Source organism: Arachis hypogaea, chromosome 1 (genome assembly GCF_003086295.3).
Source record: "Arachis hypogaea cultivar Tifrunner chromosome 1, arahy.Tifrunner.gnm2.J5K5, whole genome shotgun sequence".
NCBI lineage: Eukaryota > Viridiplantae > Streptophyta > Magnoliopsida > Fabales > Fabaceae > Arachis > Arachis hypogaea.
The window spans coordinates 34,659,084-34,678,832 of record NC_092036.1 but is presented as its reverse complement, the minus strand read 5'-3'; the positions used below and the strand labels follow the sequence as shown (position 1 = coordinate 34,678,832).

Sequence of the window (19,749 nt, the reverse complement as noted above, 5' to 3'; positions counted from 1 at the left end):
ATATTGAGATGCAAGCTATAAATCAATGAAATACTGAATAAGATTTCTAGATATATAAATTGGAGTCTTGGTCCAGCACACCTATAAATGACAATGTAGAGGCAATTCAAGCAGTTTGAATGTGCTTATCAATAATTGGCAGTTAGGTAAGACAAAAACTTAGCTGTATCGAGATATTGCACCATTGAGAAAAGTGAAAAGCCACAACAAAATTGATCCTAAACACAAGCACGCGTCCGTCTGATTGAGTACACATTGGAAAAGAAATTCCTTCCTCTCCTTTTCTGATAATAAAACAGGTATCAAAACGGGGCATATATTAGTACCATGTATGTAACCATTATATATTATATTTTAATCTACATACCTGGAAAATTTTCATGCGGTTTCCTAAAAATCTGCTATGCACCTTTTTCTTCTTTTTCGGGGCATTGCACCATGATCTTAAGAAGCTTGGAATCAATAGTTTCCAATTGCCAAAGCAAGTTGGTGTTCCAGTATAATTGGGCTTTTTCTTGGGAGAGGTCATCTGCAAAACGGTAACACGGAGGAAACTCCTTCACTACATATTATATTCTTAACATACATTTCAGCATACCCTACAAGAATGATCAAAAGCCAGAACCTACAAAAACATCAGAAGGAGTATTTTAATAGCCCATTAAAATTTTTTTATTTGATCATGTGAATCTATTGTTTTTATAATGTCACTGGTACCTTGGTTGGAGCTGTGTGAACATGGATGTTAGTAGACATGGAGAGTAAGGGTGTGGAAGATGCAGATGTTCCTTTTGCGGACGCGCGTAATTGATGCGAGTAGTTAAGCAACCCTGCTCTTCTATCATATCCCTTACTTGCAGAACTATGTGCCTCTTGTCTAAATGTTTGATGGACGTGGTGGTGGTGGCGATGCTGTTGAATTGATGATCTCCTCTTCCCATGCTTCTCAGCATACACCCTTACTAGCACTGCCTTACCTCTGCTGCAACTCACCTACAACATGATCTAATGGGATTAAGACCTTATGCCATCCTTGAAAAGTGTGCAAAACACACAACGCATTGATGATCAACATAACATATAGATTTACCATTTTGGTTGGCATCTTGGAATAAGGAAGGAAGCCAAAGTTTTTGAGAATTTAGTTACTATATGTTTTGCTTTAGCATGATGCAGTCCAAAGACTTGTTGGAGTTGAGCAAAGAGAAGGTTACAAATTTATGCATCTTTGTGTGGATCGGAATCAAACTATACTTCGTTTTAAATAAATAGTATAATGTAATAATCAAGCTATTGTCATCGGCAATGTTGGGGGCAACGACCCTTCAGCTACAACCCGGGATCTCTTATGCCCTTGGCCAGCTGATTTGTCTTTTTTATTTACATTATAACGTTTTCCATCGTAAAAAAAAAAAAAATGACTTTTGAGGACCATAATATCAGCTTTATAAAAATTAGTTACTACATGAATAGAGCAAAAGAAGTCAATCATCAATAACAACAACAATAATTTTGTGTTTGGATTTCAGTTTGCAAACGGAAGTTTGCATAAAATTGATTTTGCAAACTTGATTTTGATTAAAAGTATGTCTGTATTAAAGTGATTTATGTTTGTTAATTTTTGTATCAAAATGGATTATAGTAAAATAAATGTTGTTTGACTTATACCATTTAAAATCACTTTTAGATAAAAAATTACTAAAATGGACATCCACTTAAATTTTTTTTATATTATCCTATTATTTTAATTTAGATATTTAAATACATTTTATAAATAACATAAAAATAGATAAAATATATTTTTAAATAAAAATAAAAAATAAATTATATATATATATAAGTATTAAATGTTACATTTTCTAAGTATTAAATATTACTTTAGTATTTTTTACATCGTACTCTTATTCTAGTACTCTCAATAATCTTATTCTTAATATTAATTTGGAATCCAACGTTTATGATTTTATTATTATCTATGATTAATTTTTTATCTAATTTTAATGGAATCATAATCTATATTATAAAAAAATATACTAAAACATAGTACACAAGAATTACAATTATAAAAGAGAATACTAAAAATAATAAAAAAATTAAATATTTACTTTATAGTGATTGAAACAAATCTAAAAGTTTTTGATAATCTTTTTATATAATATATTTTTAGTATTTTTGGTACTCATCTTTTAGTATGTTATAATTTATTATTATTATTATTATTTTAATTTACAGTTATTTTTTTGTTTAATTTACTTTACCTAATAGAATTAATAAATTATATTATAAAAAGATAATAACAAACATAATACACAAAAATCACAATTATAAAAGTGTATAATGTCAAACAAATAGTTGAAAAAATATATAAATAATAAATAATAGAAAATAGAACTCATATAAATAGAACTAACAAAAATTTTATAAATAATACAATAACATATACAAAGGATAAAGTTGGTAAATGGTAAATAAATTATTAGTATCTATGGCTAAAAGCCAGTTAAGAAAACACAGAAGCTACAAATAGTTGCTTCTTTAAACGTGATTTTGGCAGCAAAATCACTTCTGCGTTCATGAGAAAAAAATTTGCCAAACCAAAAGTTGAAGCTTTCAAAAAATTTAAACGTTCTTCTTCCTTTCAAACGGGTTCCCAAACACGGGTAAATACCTTAATCATTGTTAAACCTCATCCAAGTCCCACTCATTAAAAAAATGGATAGATCGACTCCTACTACCAGAAGACAAATAGTTGTCCATTGAGGAGTTAGGTAACAGTGTTAAGTGTCACTTCCAAATAGTTGCAGGGACTAAAAATCTCCTTATCTACCTTTTCTTCTTTTTTCTTTTTTCTCCCCCTCCTCCTTTCCCTCCTCTTTTTCATTGTGTCTTCTACTAAACAAGTCATGAGCAACAACAATTACAACAAAGAGGAGATGGAGAAGCTCCCAAAACTTTGTGAGTATGGTTTGGCTCACAAAGTCGAAGGCTTGTGAAAGGAAGGATGGAAGAGCAACGAGAAACAATGACAAGAAGAAACATTTGAGGATGAAACCATTGATTTTTGGATTGAGGATTTTGGAAAAGTAGAGATTTGATAAACTTGGTAAAAGCTAATTTTTGACTAAATTTGGCGGGTCATAACTTGGCTTTCGGACTTCCAAACTATAAAAAATTTGTTTTGAATGAAAATTGGATTTGTGAAGCTTACAATGTTTAAAAAATGGATTAAAAATGATTCTAACAAAAAAGTTATGCGCATTCGAAATTGGGTGTGTAAAATTGATTTCTGCGGACTTAACAGCTTTTCTGGAAAATTTGAGGCATGCATATGCGGACCCATGCATGCGTTTGCGAGAATCTTCTCTGTTTCATATACTCGCGTATGCATAAGGTAGATGCGTACGCATGAAAGGCCAAGTTTTGAAAGTGTACGTATGCGGCAGTGTTCATGCGTACGTGTGCCACCACCTCTGTTTGGAGAACCCATGTACGCGGAAAGTGCTCGCGTACATGAGATTGGCAAGATCTAAGTCCGTGCGTATGCATGGGGTGGCATGCGTACGCATGACCACCCTGTTTTAGAAAAGTGGCATTTTTAAGTTTGAAACGTACTCTCTAATTTTTCAAACCTCTTTAATACCTGTTTAGGGTCTGTTAGCAAGTTTTTAAACTTTAGAACAAAGGTAAAAAGATTAGATGAGTTAAAGGAATATTGAGACGGATTTGCGAAGTGATAACTAGATAATGATATGTCGATAATGTTGAATAAAAAGTAATTGATGAAGATAATGATAATAGCAATGAAATGTGACCAAGTTGAGGTGTGATTAATGATGAGGTTGGTTATGAGAAAGAAAAATAATGAGAACTAAGTTTAATTATGAATTTTGAATGAATATGAATGAATTGTAATGATAATAAGAACGAATTTTTGAATGAGATACCTTGTCAGTAGTAGTGGTTCATCGCACTTGTTCCGGCTCAGTGATTGAGACACCTAGGCCGTAGTAGCAGTAGTGGTTTATTCCACTTGCTCTGGGATGAGTTCGTAAACACCCGTCTGGATAGTACGCAGTAGTAGTGGCTCAATCCACTTGCTCCGAGTCAAGCGGGTAGAATGCGAGGGGTTGTGGCTCTGATCCACTTGCTCCGCGATGGGGTGTTTTTGTCCAAGGTTAGCTACTACGATATGTCGGGCTGACTATATAACCGACAGATGATATCATCAGCCATAGGACAGACATGCATCATATGCATTTGTGTGATTTGTTTGAGTATGCATATTTTGGTTTGCCTAATTGATTATCCGTATTTGTCTACTACCTGATTTAACTATTGTATCTACTTTAAAATCGTGTTTTTCTTGTATGCTTTGTATGTGTATACAACTAAGAGATCCCTCATGCTGGCAAAGGTGACGCTGAGGGTAGTTCCACCGGTGATTCGGAGGGTTGGGGGAGACAGAAAGTGAAGAAGTTAGATTTAGAACTTGAATACCTTAGATAACCTACCTAATTTCTGTTTAGTATACTTTAAGTTTAAGTTTGAGTGCTGGAGTTCTAGGAATGCCTCTGACTTTCTCGGAACCTTTTATATTAACTATGCGGACACCTTTATTATGCTGAGAACCCTCGATTCACATTCCATAAATATATTGTTTTTTGTGTGTGCAGGTATGGAGGCAACTCATTGAGCATTCTGAAGACTCTTTGGAAGTGAAGAACTCTTGGGACTTTGTGTTGTATTTTGTTTATGTATATATATGTAAATAGATTCTCCACTTTGTATATATTATGTTTTGTCCCTCTTAGAGGTTGACTTGGAAAAATGGGTATTTATTTTGGAGTTTGAGTTAATCTTTTGGGTTATATATATACATATATATATATATATATATATATACATATATATATATATATATATGTATATATATACTCTGACCGGCCTTTGTTTCATAGGTCCAGTCTGGAGCTTGATATTTGTATCTTTTGAAATTCTATTCTATATATTTATAGTTTATCCTATCTTTCAATCTTGTATATCCGTTTAGCGCTTATTCGGATGGGTGTGATGCGTGTTTATATGCGTATTTTTTGCCTCTTAGAGGTCGTAGTGCCTCATCACCTCTGATTTACGTCCTAGGCATAAATCGTTGTGTGGTAGGGCATTACATTATGGTATTAGAGTAGTTCATTTCTGTAAAGCCTGAGAGACGGACTGACTATGCTTCTGAGCATACTTTGGGAGTGTGTATACGCTAATTAGGATATTTGACAGATATATGTGGCATATTTGTTCATGAGCATGCATTTGAGACTTTGAAGTACTAGACTTGAGATATTGAGACTGATCACCTGGATATCACTTGTTTGGTATGAACAGGAACCAAATGACGATTCATGGATGCAGACGTGATCAAGGGAAAGGACAGAGAGACAGTGAGGGACCCGAAATGACTGAAAATAATCCCGTGAACTTCATGGCTGCACTAGAGAGTATGGCTTCTGCTATACAAGCTACCACTGAGGTACTTGGTCAATAAGCTGGGTATGGTAATGGCAGAAATGGTGGCAATGGACAAATGACTTTAGCGACCTTCCTAAAAATAAATCCACCGATCTTTAAAGGGATTACAAATCTGACGGAAGCTGACAATGGGTTTCGAGCAATGGAATGAGCCTTCAAGCGCAACAAGTGCCGGAGGACCAGTGTGTGGAGTTCGCCACTTACCAGCTGATGGGTGAAGCTCGGTATTGGTGGTAGGGAACCCAACGTCTTTTGCAACGAGAAGACGCTGTGATACCTTGGAATGCCTTTAAGTCCAAATTCTATAAGAAATACTTTCCTAACTCAGTCAGGACGTCAAAGGAGATAGAGTTGCTACAATTGATGCATGGCTCCATGTCTGTGGCAGAATACACCAGTAAGTTCGAGGAGTTGTGTTAGTTTTCTAAGGTTTGTCTGGGTGCTCTATAGGACTTCGAAGAATGGAAATGCATAAAGTATAAGGGTGGATTACGGAGTGATATCTTGAGTATTGTGGGTCCTATGGAGGTCCGATTTTCTCAGAGTTGGTAAACAAGAGAAGAGTTGCAGAAGAATGTTCAAGGAAGGCTGTTGTGGCAGAGAGTGATTGCTGAGGGTCCTACCGAAGGGAGTACAACTAGAGCTTTGCGCTGAGGGGCCAAGAATTCAAGAGAAGAGGATACATGGTGCACGAAATTGTAAATCACACTTTTCACAATTCGTACCACTAACCAGCAAGTGCACTGGGTCGTCCAAGTAATACCTTACGTGAGTAAGGGTCGAATCCCACGGAGATTGTGGCTTGAAGCAAGGTATGGTTATCTTGTAACTCTTAGTCAGGATAATAATAAATCTCAGTTTTAATTGGTAGTAAATAAAAAGCGTGGATTAATTAGTACTTGTTATGCAGTAATGGAGAATATGTTGGAGTTTTGGAGATGCTTTGTCTTCTGAATCTCTGCTTTCCCTCTGCCTTCTTCTTCATGCACGCAAGGTTCCTCCTATGGCAAGCTGTGTGTTGGTGGATCACCGTTGTCAATGGCTACCATCCGTCCTCTCAGTGAAAATGGTCCAGGTGCGCTGTCACCGCACGGCTAATCATCTGTCGGTTCTCACTCATGCTGGAATAGGACCCATTGATCCTTTTGCGTCTGTCATTACGCCCAAACCTTGTAAGTTTGAAGCTTGTCACAGTCATTCAATCCCTGAATCCTACTCGGAATACCACAGACAAGGTTTAGACTTTCCGGATTTTCAAGAAAGCTGCCAATGGATTCTAGCTTATACCACATAGACTCTGATTAGGGAATCCAAGAGATACTCATTCAATCTAAGGTAGAGTGGAGGTGGTTGTCAGGCACGCGTTCATAGATTGAGAATGGTGATGAGTGTCACGGATCATCACATTCATCATATTGAAGTGCGAATGAATATCTTAGATAGAAACATGCGTGTTTGAATAGAAAACAGAAATAATTGCATTAATCCATCAAGACACAGTAGAGCTCCTCACCCCCAACAATGGAGTTTAGAGATTGATGCCATCAAAGATACAAAGTTTAGATCTAAAATGTCATGAGGTACCCAGTAAACCTCTAAAAGTTGTTTTTATACTAAACTAGTAACCTAGGTTTACAGAAAATGAGTAAATTGAGATAGATGGTGCATAAATCCACTTTTGGGGCTCACTTGGTGTGTGCTGGGGATGAGCTTTGAGCTTTACACGTACATAGGCTATTTTTGGAGTTAAACGCCAGGTTGTAACCTGTTTCTAGCGTTTAACGCCAGAATGGAACATGGAACTGGCGTTAAACACCAACTTACGTCGTTTATCTTCGAGAAAAGTATAGAATATTATATATTGCTGGAAAGCCCTGGATGTCTACTTTCCAACCCAATTGAGAGCGCACCAATTGGACTTCTGTAGCTCCAAAAAATCTATTTCGAGTGCAGGGAGGTCAGAATCCAACAGCATCAACAGTCCTTTTTCAGCCTGAATTAGATTTTTGCTTAGATCCCTCAATTTCAGCCAGAAAAAATCTGAAATCACAGAAAAACACAAAAAATCATAGTAAAGTCCAGAAATATGAATTTTGCCTAAAAATTAATAAAAATATACTAAAAACTAACTAGAACATACTAAAAACTACATGAAAATACCTCCAAAAAGCGTATAAAATATCTGCTCATCACAACACCAAACTTAAACTGTTGCTTGTCCCCAAGCAACTAGATAAATAAAATAGGATAAAAAGAAATCAAGAAGCAATAATATCTCAGAGTTTTAAGTGAAGCTCATATTCTAATTAGATGAGCGGGACTAGTAGCTTTTTGATTCCGAACAGTTTTGGCATCTCACTTTATCCTTTGAAATTCAGAATGATTGGCATCCATAGGAACTCAAAATTCAGATAATGTTATTGGTTCTCCTATTTCAGTATGTTGATTCTTGAACACAGTTACTTATGAGTCTTGGCTGTGACCCTAAGCATTTTGTTTTCCAGTATTACCACCAGATACATAAATGCCACAGACACATAACTGGGTGAACCTTTTCAGATTGTGACTCAGCTTTGCTAAAGTCCCCAGTTAGAGGTGTCCAGAGTTCTTAGGCACACTCTTTTGTGTTGGATCACGACTTTAACCACTCAGTCTCAAGCTCTTCACGTGGACCTTCATGACACAAGCACATGATTAGGGATAGCTTGATTTAGCCGCTTAGGCCAGAATTTTATTCCTTTAGGCCCTTCTATCCATTGATGCTCAAAGCCTTGGATCCTTTTTACCCTTGCCTTTTGGTTTAAGGGGCTATTGGCTTTTTCTGCTTGCTTTTTCTTTTTCTTTTGTTGTTTTTTTTCTTTTTCGCATTTTTTTCTCGCAAGCTTTATTTTTCACTGCTTTTTCTTGCTTCAAGAATCAATTTCATAATTTTTCCAGATTATCAATAACATTTCTCCTTTATCATCATTCTTTCAAGATCCAACAATTTTAACATTCATAAACTTTACTATAAAAAATATGCACTGTTCAAGCATTCATTCAGAAAATAAAAAGAATTGCAACCACATATAAATAATTCTAATTTTTCTTATTAAGAATTCGAAATACTAAAAATTGCTTCCTTTATTCTAAAAAATCCATTATTTTATTCATGTTTAGTGATGATGAGAGAAATAGATTATAACTTATTTGGAGATAAAAATAAAGATCCTAATTACTAATAATCAGATAGGTTCCTAAAAATAAAAGGTATCGCATATTTAAGGTTAAGATTAGGACTCAACAACTTTTAGTTTGGGAGATGATGGGTGCTCCTTCAACCTGTGGGGTGTCTGGTCCTTCAAGAGACAGCTTCTGGCACTTTAGCTCCTGTATCTCCGGATATTCGTCTTCTTTCAGATCGAATTTAACTTCCGGGATCACTGATTTCAGACCCATTATTTTGTGGTATTGGTCTGCATGTTCTTTGGTTAAGAACTTCTCTTGATTACAAAGTAGTTTTGGAATATTCTCTTTCTTGTCTCTTGAAGTGGTTTGTTTTCCCTTAGGTGCCATGATCTTGATGAGTTTTAGCTCAGTGATCACGGAAAAACACACCAAACTTAGAGGTTTGCTTATCCTCAAGCAAAAAAAGGAAAGGAGAGGAATAGAAGGAGAGGCAATTTCAAAAATTCAAAAGATATGATGAGATTTTGAAAAAGATAACTTTGAATATAAAAAGATAATATGATGAGTTTGAAAAAGATTTGAGAAGAAATTAAAAGGATTTGAAAAAAATTCAAAAAGATAGATGAGTTTTGAAAAAGATTTGAAAAGAGATTGAAGAAGAATGAAGAAATATTTTTAGGATTAAGATTTTTTTTGCATTTTGAAGTTGAAAGATGAGAATTTGTAACATGTTTATGCAAGAAATCATAAATTAAAACATGAAAAATGGAAAAAATTTGAAGTGAAAACGAAATTACCCCCTCCCCACAATCCTGGCATTAAACGCCCAGGAGATGCTTCCTTTGGGCGTTTAATGCCCAGTCCTTGCTATTTTTGGGCGTTTAACGCCCACTTGCTGCTTCTTTCTGGCGTTAAATGCCAGAAACCTTCCTTATTGGCATTTTTGTGCTAGTGATGTCCTTTTCTCTATGATTCATCTGCTTTATATCCTGAACCTTTATTTCTCTGTATCATTCACTGAAATGTATTATCTAATTTAGAATTAAAATTACAAATAAAATAAACTCATGACTGGGTTGCCTCCTAGCAAGAACTTCTTTACTGTCTTTAGCTGACTATTACTGAGCTTTTAATCTAGTCTGCAATGTCTGCAAACCACAGAGCTTCCTGAATAGCAAACAATTGCTCATCCGAAAAAGTTTCAGAGATCTCAGTAGGAGGGAGGGACGCTCCTGCTACTGGTTCTATCCGGGACAAGTGATCAGCTACTTGATTTTCTGTCCCTTTTCTTTCTCTTATTTCTTTATCAAACTCTTGCAGAAGCAACACCCATCTTATGAGCCTGGGCTTTAAATTCTGCTTTGTGAGTAGATATTTAAGACCAGTATGGTTAGTGTACATGGTAGCGCGAAATTGTGATCAATACTTTTCACAAATCAAATAATCCCCGGTAATGAATCCAAAAACTTGGTATTCAATACCATGGCATAAACACAACTTCGCACAACTAACCAGCAAGTGTACTGGGTCGTCCAAGTAATAAACCTTACGCGAGTAAGGGTCGATCCCACAGAGATTATTGGTATGAAGCAAGCTATGGTCATCTTGTAAATCTTAGTCAGGCAGACTCAAATAGATATGAATGATGATATACGAATAAAACATAAAGATAAAGATAGAGATACTTATGTAATTCATTGGTAGGAATTTCAGATAAGCGTGTGAAGATGCTTGTCCCTTCCGTCTCTCTGCTTTCCTACTGTCTTCATCCAATCCTTCTTACTCCTTTCCATGGCAAGCTTATGCAAGGGTTTCACCGTTGTCAGTGCCACCTCCCATCCTCTCAGTGAAAATGTTCAACGCACCCTGTCACGGCACGGCTATCCATCTGTCGGTTCTCAATCAGGCCGGAATAGAATCTAGTGATTCTTTTGCGTCTGTCACTAACGCCCCGCCTTCAGGAGTTTGAAGCTCGTCACAGTCATTCAATCATTGAATCCTACTCAGAATACCACAGACAAGGTTAGACCTTCCGGATTCTCTTGAATGCCGCCATCAGTTCTAGCCTATACCACGAAGACTCTGATCTCACGGAATGGCTGGCTCGGTTGTCAGGCGAGCACTCGGTTGTCAGGCGATCAACCATGCATCGTGTATCAGGAATCCAAGAGATATTCACCCAATCTAAGGTAGAACGGAGGTGGTTGTCAGGCACACGTTCATAGGTGAGAATGATGATGAGTGTCACGGATCATCACATTCATCAAGTTGAAGAACAAGTGATATCTTGGAACAAGAACAAGCGGAATTGAATAGAAGAACAATAGTAATTGCATTAATACTCGAGGTACAGCAGAGCTCCACACCTTAATCTATGGTGTGTAAAAACTCCACCGTTGAAAATACATAAGAACAAGGTCTAGGCATGGCCGAATGGCCAGCCTCCCAAAGAGGGTTCAATCATAAAAACATGATCAAAAGCTCTAAAATGATCCAAAGATGAAAATACAATAGTAAAAGGTCATACTTATAGAGAACTAGTAGCCTAGGGTGTACAGAGATGAGTAAATGACATAAAAATCCACTTTCGGGCCCACTTGGTGTGTGCTTGGGCTGAGCATTGAAGCATTTTCATGTTGAGACTCTTCTTGGAGTTAAACGCCAGCTTTTATGCCAGTTTGGGCGTTTAACTCCCATTCTTGTGCCAGTTCCGGCGTTTAACGCTGGAAATCCTGAGGGTGACTTTGAACGCCAGTTTGGGCCATCAAATCTTGGGCAAAGTATGGACTATCATATATTTCTGGAAGGCCCAGGATGTCTACTTTCCAACGCCGTTGAGAGCGCGCCAATTGGGCTTCTGTAGCTCCAGAAAATCCGCTTCGAGTGCAGGGAGGTCAGAATCCAACAGCATCTGCAGTCCTTTTTAGTCTCTGAATCAGATTTTTGCTCAGGTCCCTCAATTTCAGCCAGAAAATACCTGAAATCACAGAAAAACACACAAACTCATAGTAAAGTCCAGAAAAGTGAATTTTAACTAAAAACTAATAAAAATATACTAAAAACTAACTAGATCATACTAAAAACATACTAAAAACAATGCCAAAAAGCGTACAAATTATCCGCTCATCACAACACCAAACTTAAATTGTTGCTTGTCCTCAAGCAACTGAAAATCAAATAAGATAAAAAGAAGAGAATATGCAATGAATTCCAAAAACATATATGAAGATCAGTATTAATTAGATGAGCGGGGCTTTTAGCTTTTTGCCTCTGAACAGTTTTGGCATCTCACTCTATCCTTTGAAATTCAGAATGATTGGCTTCTTTAGGAACTCAGAATCCAGATAGTGTTATTGATTCTCCTAGTTAAGTATGATGATTCTTGAACATAGCTACTTATTGAGTCTTGGCCGTGGCCCAAAGCACTCTGTCTTCCAGTATAACCACCGGATACATACATGCCACAGACACATAATTGAGTGAACCTTTTCAGATTGTGACTCAGCTTTGCTAGAGTCCCCAATTAGAGGTGTCCAGGGTTCTTAAGCACACTCTTTTTGCCTTGGATCACAACTTTATTTCTTTCTTTCTTCTCTTTTTCTTTTTTCTTTTTCTTTCTCTCTTTTTTTCGTTTTTTCCTTCTCTCTTTTTTTTTTCGATTTTTTTTTCATTGCTTTTTCTTGCTTCAAGAGTCATTTTTATGATTTTTCAGATCCTCAGTAACATGTCTCCTTTTTCATCATTCTTTCAAGAGACAACATTCATGAACCACAAATTCAAAAGACATATGCACTGTTTAAGCATACATTCAGAAAACAAAAGTATTGCCACCACATCAAAATAATCAAACTGTTATAAAATTCAAAATTCATGCAATTCTTTTCTTTTTCAATTAAGCACATTTTTTTTATTTAAGAAAGGTGATGGATTCATAGGACATTCATAGCTTTAAGGCATAGACACTAAGACACTAATGATCACAAGACACAAACATAGATAAACATAAGCATAATTTTCGAAAAACAGGAAAATAAAGAACAAGGAAATTAAAGAACGGGTCCACCTTAGTGATGGCGGCTTGTTCTTCCTCTTGAAGATCCTATGGAGTGCTTGAGCTCCTCAATGTCTCTTCCTTGTCTTTGTTGCTCCTCTCTCATGATTCTTTGATCTTCTCTAATTTCATGGAGGATGATGGAGTGTTCTTGGTGCTCCACCCTTAGTTGTCCCATGTTGGAACTCAATTCTCCTAGGGAGGTGTTTAGTTGCTCCCAATAGTTTTGTGGAGGAAAGTGCATCCCTTGAGGCATCTCAGGGATTTGATGATGAGATGGGTCTCTTGTTTGCTCCATCCTCTTCTTAGTGATGGGCTTGTCCTCATCAATGGGGATGTCTCCCTCTATGTCAACTCCAACTGAATAACAGAGGTGACAAATGAGATGAGGAAAGGCTAACCTTGCCAAGGTAGAGGACTTGTCCGCCACCTTATAGAGTTCTTGAGCTATAACCTCATGAACTTCTATTTCTTCTCCAATCATGATGCTATGAATCATGATAGCCCGGTCTATAGTAACTTCGGACCGGTTGCTAGTGGGAATGATTGAGCGTTGGATAAACTCCAACCATCCTCTAGCCACGGGTTTGAGGTCATGCCTTCTCAATTGAACCGGCTTCCCTCTTGAATCTCTCTTCCATTGGGCGCCCTCTTCACAAATGACTGTGAGGACTTGGTCCAACCTTTGATCAAAGTTGACCCTTCTAGTGTAAGGATGTTCATCTCCTTGCATCATGGGCAAGTTGAATGCCAACCTTACATTTTCCGGACTAAAAACCAAGTATTTCCCCCGAACCATAGTAAGCCAATTCTTTGGATCCGGGTTCACACTTTGGTCATGGTTCTTGGTGATCCATGCATTGGCATAGAACTCTTGAACCATCAAGATTCCGACTTGTTGAATGGGGTTGGTAAGGACTTCCCAACCTCTTCTTCGGATCTCATGTCGGATCTCCGGATATTCACTCTTTTTGAGTGAAAAAGGGACCTCGGGGATCACCTTCTTCAAGGCCACAACTTCATAGAAGTGGTCTTGATGCACCCTTGAGATGAATCTTTCCATCTCCCATGACTCGAAGGTGGAAGCTTTTGCCTTCCCTTTCCTCTTTCTAGAGGTTTCTCTGGCCTTGGATGCCATAAATGGTTATGGAAAAACAAAAAGCAATGCTTTTACCACACCAAACTTAAAAGGTTTGCTCGTCCTCGAGCAAAAGAAGAAAGAAGAGAGTAGAAGGAGAAGAAATGAGGAAGAAGGGAGTGGCTTTGTGTTCGGCCAAAAGGGGGAGAAGTGGTGTTTAGGTTGTGTGAAAATGAAAGAGTGAAGAAGGGTTTATATAGGAGTGGGGGATGGGTAGGGTTCGGTCAAGTGAGGGAGGGTTTGGGTGGGAAAGTGGTTTGAAGTTGAATGGTAAGGTAGGTGGGGTTTTATGAAGGATGGATGTGAGTGGTGTAGAGAAAGAAGGGATTTGATAGGTGAAGGGTTTTTGGGGAAGAGGTGTTGAGGTGATTGGTGAATGGGTGAAGAAGAGAGAGAGTGGTGGGGTAGGTGGGGATCCTATGGGGTCCACAGATCCTGAGGTGTCAAGAAAAAGTCATCCCTGCACCAAATGGCAAGCAAAATTGCGTTTTGAGCCAATTCTGGCGTTAAACGCCGGGCTGGTGCCCATTTCTGGCGTTTAACGCCAAGTTCTTGCCCTTTTCTGGCGTTTAACGGCAGTCTGGTGCCCCTTTCTGGCGTTAAACGCCCAGAATGGTGCCAGACTGGGCGTTAAACGCCCAACAGCTAGCCTCACTGGCGTTTAAATGCCAGCAAGCTCTCCTCCAGGGTGTGCTGTTTTTCTTTCTGTTTTTCATTCTGTTTTTGCTTTTTTCATTGATTTTGTGACTTCTCATGATCATCAACCTACAAAAGACATAAAATAACAAAAGAGAATAGATAAAATATAACATTGGGTTGCCTCCCAACAAGCGCTTCTTTAATGTCAGTAGCTTGACAGAGGGCTCTCATGGAGCCTCACAGATACTTAGAGCAATGTTGGAACCTCCCAACACCAAACTTAGAGTTTGAATGTGGGGGTTCAACACCAAACTTAGAGTTTGGTTGTGGCCTCCCAACACCAAACTTAGAGTTTGACTGTGGGGGCTCTGTTTGGCTCTGTTTTGAGAGAAGCTCTTCATGCTTCCTCTCCATGGTGACATAGGGATATCCTTGAGCCTTAAACACCAAGGATTCTTCATTCACTTGAATGATCAACTCTCCTCTATCAACATCAATCACAGCCTTTGCTGTGGCTAGGAAGGGTTTGCCAAGGATGATGGATTCATCCATGCACTTCCCAGTCTCTAGGACTATGAAATCAGCAGGGATGTAATGGTCTTCAACTTTTACCAGAACATCCTCTACAAGTCCATAGGCTTGTTTTCTTGAATTGTCTGCCATTTCTAGTGAGATTTTTGCAGCTTGCACCTCAAAGATCCCTAACTTCTCCATTACAGAGAGAGGCATGAGGTTTACACTTGACCCTAAGTCACACAAGGCCTTCTTGAAGGTCATGGTGCCTATGGTACAAGGTATTGAAAACTTCCCAGGATCCTGTCTCTTTTGAGGCAGTTTCTGCCTAGACAAGTCATCCAATTCTTTGGTGAGCAAAGGGGGTTCATCCTCCCAAGTCTCATTTCCAAATAACTTGTCATTTAGCTTCATGATTGCTCCAAGGTATTTAGCAACTTGCTCTTCAGTGACATACTCATCCTCTTCAGAGGAAGAATACTCATCAGAGCTCATGAATGGCAGAAGTAAGTTCAATGGAATCTTTATGGTCTCATTTTGAGCCTCAGATTCCCATGGTTCCTCATTTGGGAACTCATTGGAGGCCAGTGGACGTCCATTGAGGTCCTCCTCAGTGGCGTTCACTGCCTTTTCTTCCTCCCAAAATTCGGCCATGTTGATGGCTTTGCACTCTCCTTTTGGATTTTCTTCTGTATTGCTTGGAAGAGTACTAGGAGGGAGTTCAGTAATTTTCTTGCTCAGCTGACCCACTTGTGCCTCCAAATTTCTAATGGAGGACCTTGTTTCAGTCATGAAACTTTGAGTGGTTTTGATTAGATCAGAGACCATGGTTGCTAAGTCAGAGTTATTCTGCTTAGAACTCTCTGTCTGTTGCTGAGAAGATGATGGAAAAGGCTTGCTATTGCTAAACCTGTTTCTTCCACCATTATTATTGTTGAAACCTTGTTGAGGTCTCTGTTGATCCTTCCATGAGAGATTTGGATGATTTCTCCATGAAGGATTGTATGTGTTTCCATAGGGTTCTCCCATGTAATTCACCTCTTCCATTGAAGGGTTCTCAGGATAATAAACTTCTCCCTCAGATGAAGCTTCCTTAGTACTGCTTGGTGCATTTTGCATCCCAGACAGACTTTGAGAAATCAAATTGACTTGCTGAGTCAATATTTTATTCTGAGCCAATATGGCATTCAGAGTGTCAATCTCAAGAACACCTTTCTTCTGACTAGTCCCATTGTTCACAGGATTCCTTTCAGAAGTGTACATGAATTGGTTATTTGCAACCATTTCAATCAGCTCTTGAGCTTCTGTAGGCGTCTTCTTCAGATGAAGAGATCCTCCAGCAGAGCTATCCAAAGACATCTTGGACAGTTCAGAGAGACCATCATAGAAAATACCTATGATGCTCCATTCAGAAAGCATATCAGTGGGGCACTTTCTGATTAACTATTTGTATCTTTCCCAAGCTTCATAGAGGGATTCTCCTTCCTTCTGTCTGAAGGTTTGGACTTCCACTCTAAGCTTACTCAATTTTTGAGGTGGAAAGAACTTTGCCAAGAAGGCATTGACTAGCTTTTCCCAAGAGTTCAGGCTTTCTTTAGGTTGTGAGTCCAACCATGTCCTAGCTCTGTCTCTTACAGCAAAAGGGAATAGCATAAGTCTGTAGACCTCAGGGTCAACCCCATTAGTCTTGACAGTGTCACAGATTTGCAAGAATTCAGCTAAAAACTGATGAGGATCTTCCAATGGAAGTCCATGGAACTTGCAATTCTGTTGCATTAGAGAAACTAATTGAGGCTTAAGCTCAAAGTTGTTTGCTCCAATGGCAGGGATAGAGATGCTTCTCCCATAGAAGTCGGGAGTAGGTGCAGTAAAGTCACCCAGCACCTTCCTTACATTGTTGGCATTGTTGTTGTTTTCGGCTGCCATGTGTTCTTCTTCTTTGAAGAATTCGGTTAGGTCCTCTACAGAGAGTTGTGCCTTAGCTTCTCTTAGCTTTCGCTTCAAGGTCCTTTCAGGTTCAGGATCAGCCTCAACAAGAATGCTTTTGTCTTTGCTCCTGCTCATAAGAAAGAGAAGAAAACAAGAAAATATGGAATCCTCTATGTCACAGTATAGAGATTCCTTGAGGTGTCAGAGGAAAAGAAAAATGGAAGGAATAAGTAGAAAATTCGAACTTATCAAAGAAGATGGAGTTCGAATTTTGCATTAAGGAATAGTGTTAGTCCATAAATAGAAGGATGTGAGAAGAAGGGAAGCAATTTTCGAAAATTAAGTAAAAGATTTTGAAAACATTTTGAAAAACCTTAAGTGATTTTCGAAAATCAAGGGTGGAAAAGAAATCAAGTGATTTTTGGAAAAAGGATTTTGAAATTAGAAATCAAAAAGATTTGATTGAAAGTTATTTTGAAAAAGATGTGGTTAAGAAGATATGATTGGTTTTAAAAAAATGTGATTGAGAAGATATGATTTGAAAAACATTTAAAAAGATTTGATTTTGAAAAGTAATGACTTGCCCAACAAGAAAAGATATGATTCAAACATTAAACCTTTCTCAACAGAAAAGGCAACATACTTGATATGTTGAATCAAATCATTAATTGAGAGCAAGTATTTTTGAAAATAGAAAGAAATTGATTTTGAAAAAGATTTGATTGAAAAGATTTGATTTGAAAAAGATTTGATTTTGAAAAGATTTTGAAAAACTTGAAAAAAATTTGCATTGAAAATATTCTGGCGTTTAACGCCCAAAACTCTACACTTTTGGGCGTTAAACGCCCAACCAGGTACCCTGGCTGGCGTTTAAATGCCAGTCTGTCCTTCTTCACTGGGCGTTTTGAACGCCCAGCTTTTTCTGTATAATTCCTCTGCTGTATGTTCTGAATCTTCAATTCTCTGTATTATTGACTTGAAAAGACACAAATTAAAAATATTTTTGGATTTTTACTAATGAAGAATAATCAAAATGCAACTAAAATCAAATATCAATGCATGCAAGACACCAAACTTAGCAGTTTGTATACTACTGACACTAATGCATATGAGACACATAGACACTCAAGTCAAGAGAATTCAAAGACCATAGTAAGAAATCATCAAGAATTACTTGAAGATCCTTAAGACACATGAATGAATGTATGCAATTGACACCAAACTTAAAATGAGACACTAGACTTAAACAAGAAATATTTTTGGATTTTATGATTTTAAAATTTTTTTTTGGATTTTTCGAAAATAAAGTGGAAAAAGAAAATAAAGATATCAAAATTCTTAATGAGAATTCCAGGAATCATGCAATGTTTAGTCTAAAGCTTCAGTCTAAAGGAATTAGACATGGCTAGCCAAGCTTCAGCAGAACATTGCATTCAAGAGCTAAATTGATGAAGATCAATCAGCTTTGGTGATGATAAGAACATCACCTTGAAACACTAGGATTCATTCTTAAGAACTCTGAAGAAAAATACCTAATCTAAGCAACAAGATGAACCGTCAGTTGTCCATACTCGAACAATCCCCGGCAACGGCGCCAAAAACTTGGTAGCGCGAAATTGTGATCAATACTTTTCACAAATCAAATAATCCCCGGTAATGAATCCAAAAACTTGGTGTTCAATACCATGGCATAAACACAACTTCGCACAACTAACCAGCAAGTGTACTGGGTCGTCCAAGTAATAAACCTTACGCGAGTAAGGGTCGATCCCACAGAGATTGTTGGTATGAAGCAAGCTATGGTCATCTTGTAAATCTTAGTCAGGCAGACTCAAATAGATATGAATGATGATATACGAATAAAACATAAAGATAAAGATAGAGATACTTATGTAATTCATTGGTAGGAATTTCAGATAAGCGTATGAAGATGCTTGTCCCTTCCGTCTCTCTGCTTTCCTACTGTCTTCATCCAATCATTCTTACTCCTTTCCATGGCAAGCTTATGCAAGGGTTTCACCGTTGTCAGTGGCTACCTCCCATCCTCTCAGTGGAAATGTTCAACGCACCCTGTCACGGCACGGCTATCCATCTGTCGGTTCTCAATCAGGCCGGAATAGAATCCAGTGATTCTTTTGCGTCTGTCACTAACGCCCCGCCTTCAGGAGTTTGAAGCTCGTCACAGTCATTCAATCATTGAATCCTACTCAGAATACCACAGACAAGGTTAGACCTTCCGGATTCTCTTGAATGCCGCTATCAGTTCTAGCCTATACCACGAAGACTCTGATCTCACGGAATGGCTGGCTCGGTTGTCAGGCGAGCACTCGGTTGTCAGGCGATCAACCATGCATCGTGTATCAGGAATCCAAGAGATATTCACCCAATCTAAGGTAGAACGGAGGTGGTTGTCAGGCACACGTTCATAGGTGAGAATGATGATGAGTGTCACGGATCATCACATTCATCAAGTTGAAGAACAAGTGATATCTTGGAACAAGAACAAGCAGAATTGAATAGAAGAACAATAGTAATTGCATTAATACTTGAGGTACAGCAGAGCTCCACACCTTAATCTATGGTGTGTAGAAACTCCACCGTTGAAAATACATAAGAACAAGGTCTAGGCATGGCCGAATGGCCAGCCTCCCAAAGAGGGTTCAATCATAAAAACATGATCAAAAGCTCTAAAATGATCCAAAGATGAAAATACAATAGTAAAAGGTCCTACTTATAGAGAACTAGTAGCCTAGGGTGTACAGAGATGAGTAAATGACATAAAAAT

General features: G+C 37.9%; 1 protein-coding gene and 1 non-coding gene across 2 annotated transcripts; one reads left to right on the top strand and one right to left on the bottom strand.

Moving 5' to 3' along the window:
- Positions 1-18: 18 nt before the first annotated feature.
- On the bottom strand, positions 19-1,249 carry LOC112801956 (uncharacterized). The gene is made up of 4 exons (XM_025844923.3): positions 1,091-1,249; positions 718-993; positions 368-529; positions 19-284 (listed from the first exon to the last, which is right to left on the bottom strand). The coding sequence occupies exons 1-4, from the start codon at positions 1,103-1,105 to the stop codon at positions 219-221; spliced, it is 519 nt and encodes a 172-aa protein (XP_025700708.1). The 5' UTR covers positions 1,106-1,249; the 3' UTR covers positions 19-218.
- A 15,199-nt stretch (positions 1,250-16,448) lies between these two features.
- On the top strand, positions 16,449-16,556 carry LOC112711286 (small nucleolar RNA R71). The gene has a single exon (XR_003157400.1). It is a non-coding gene; the product is annotated as a small nucleolar RNA R71 (small nucleolar RNA).
- The last annotated feature ends 3,193 nt before the right edge of the window (positions 16,557-19,749 follow it).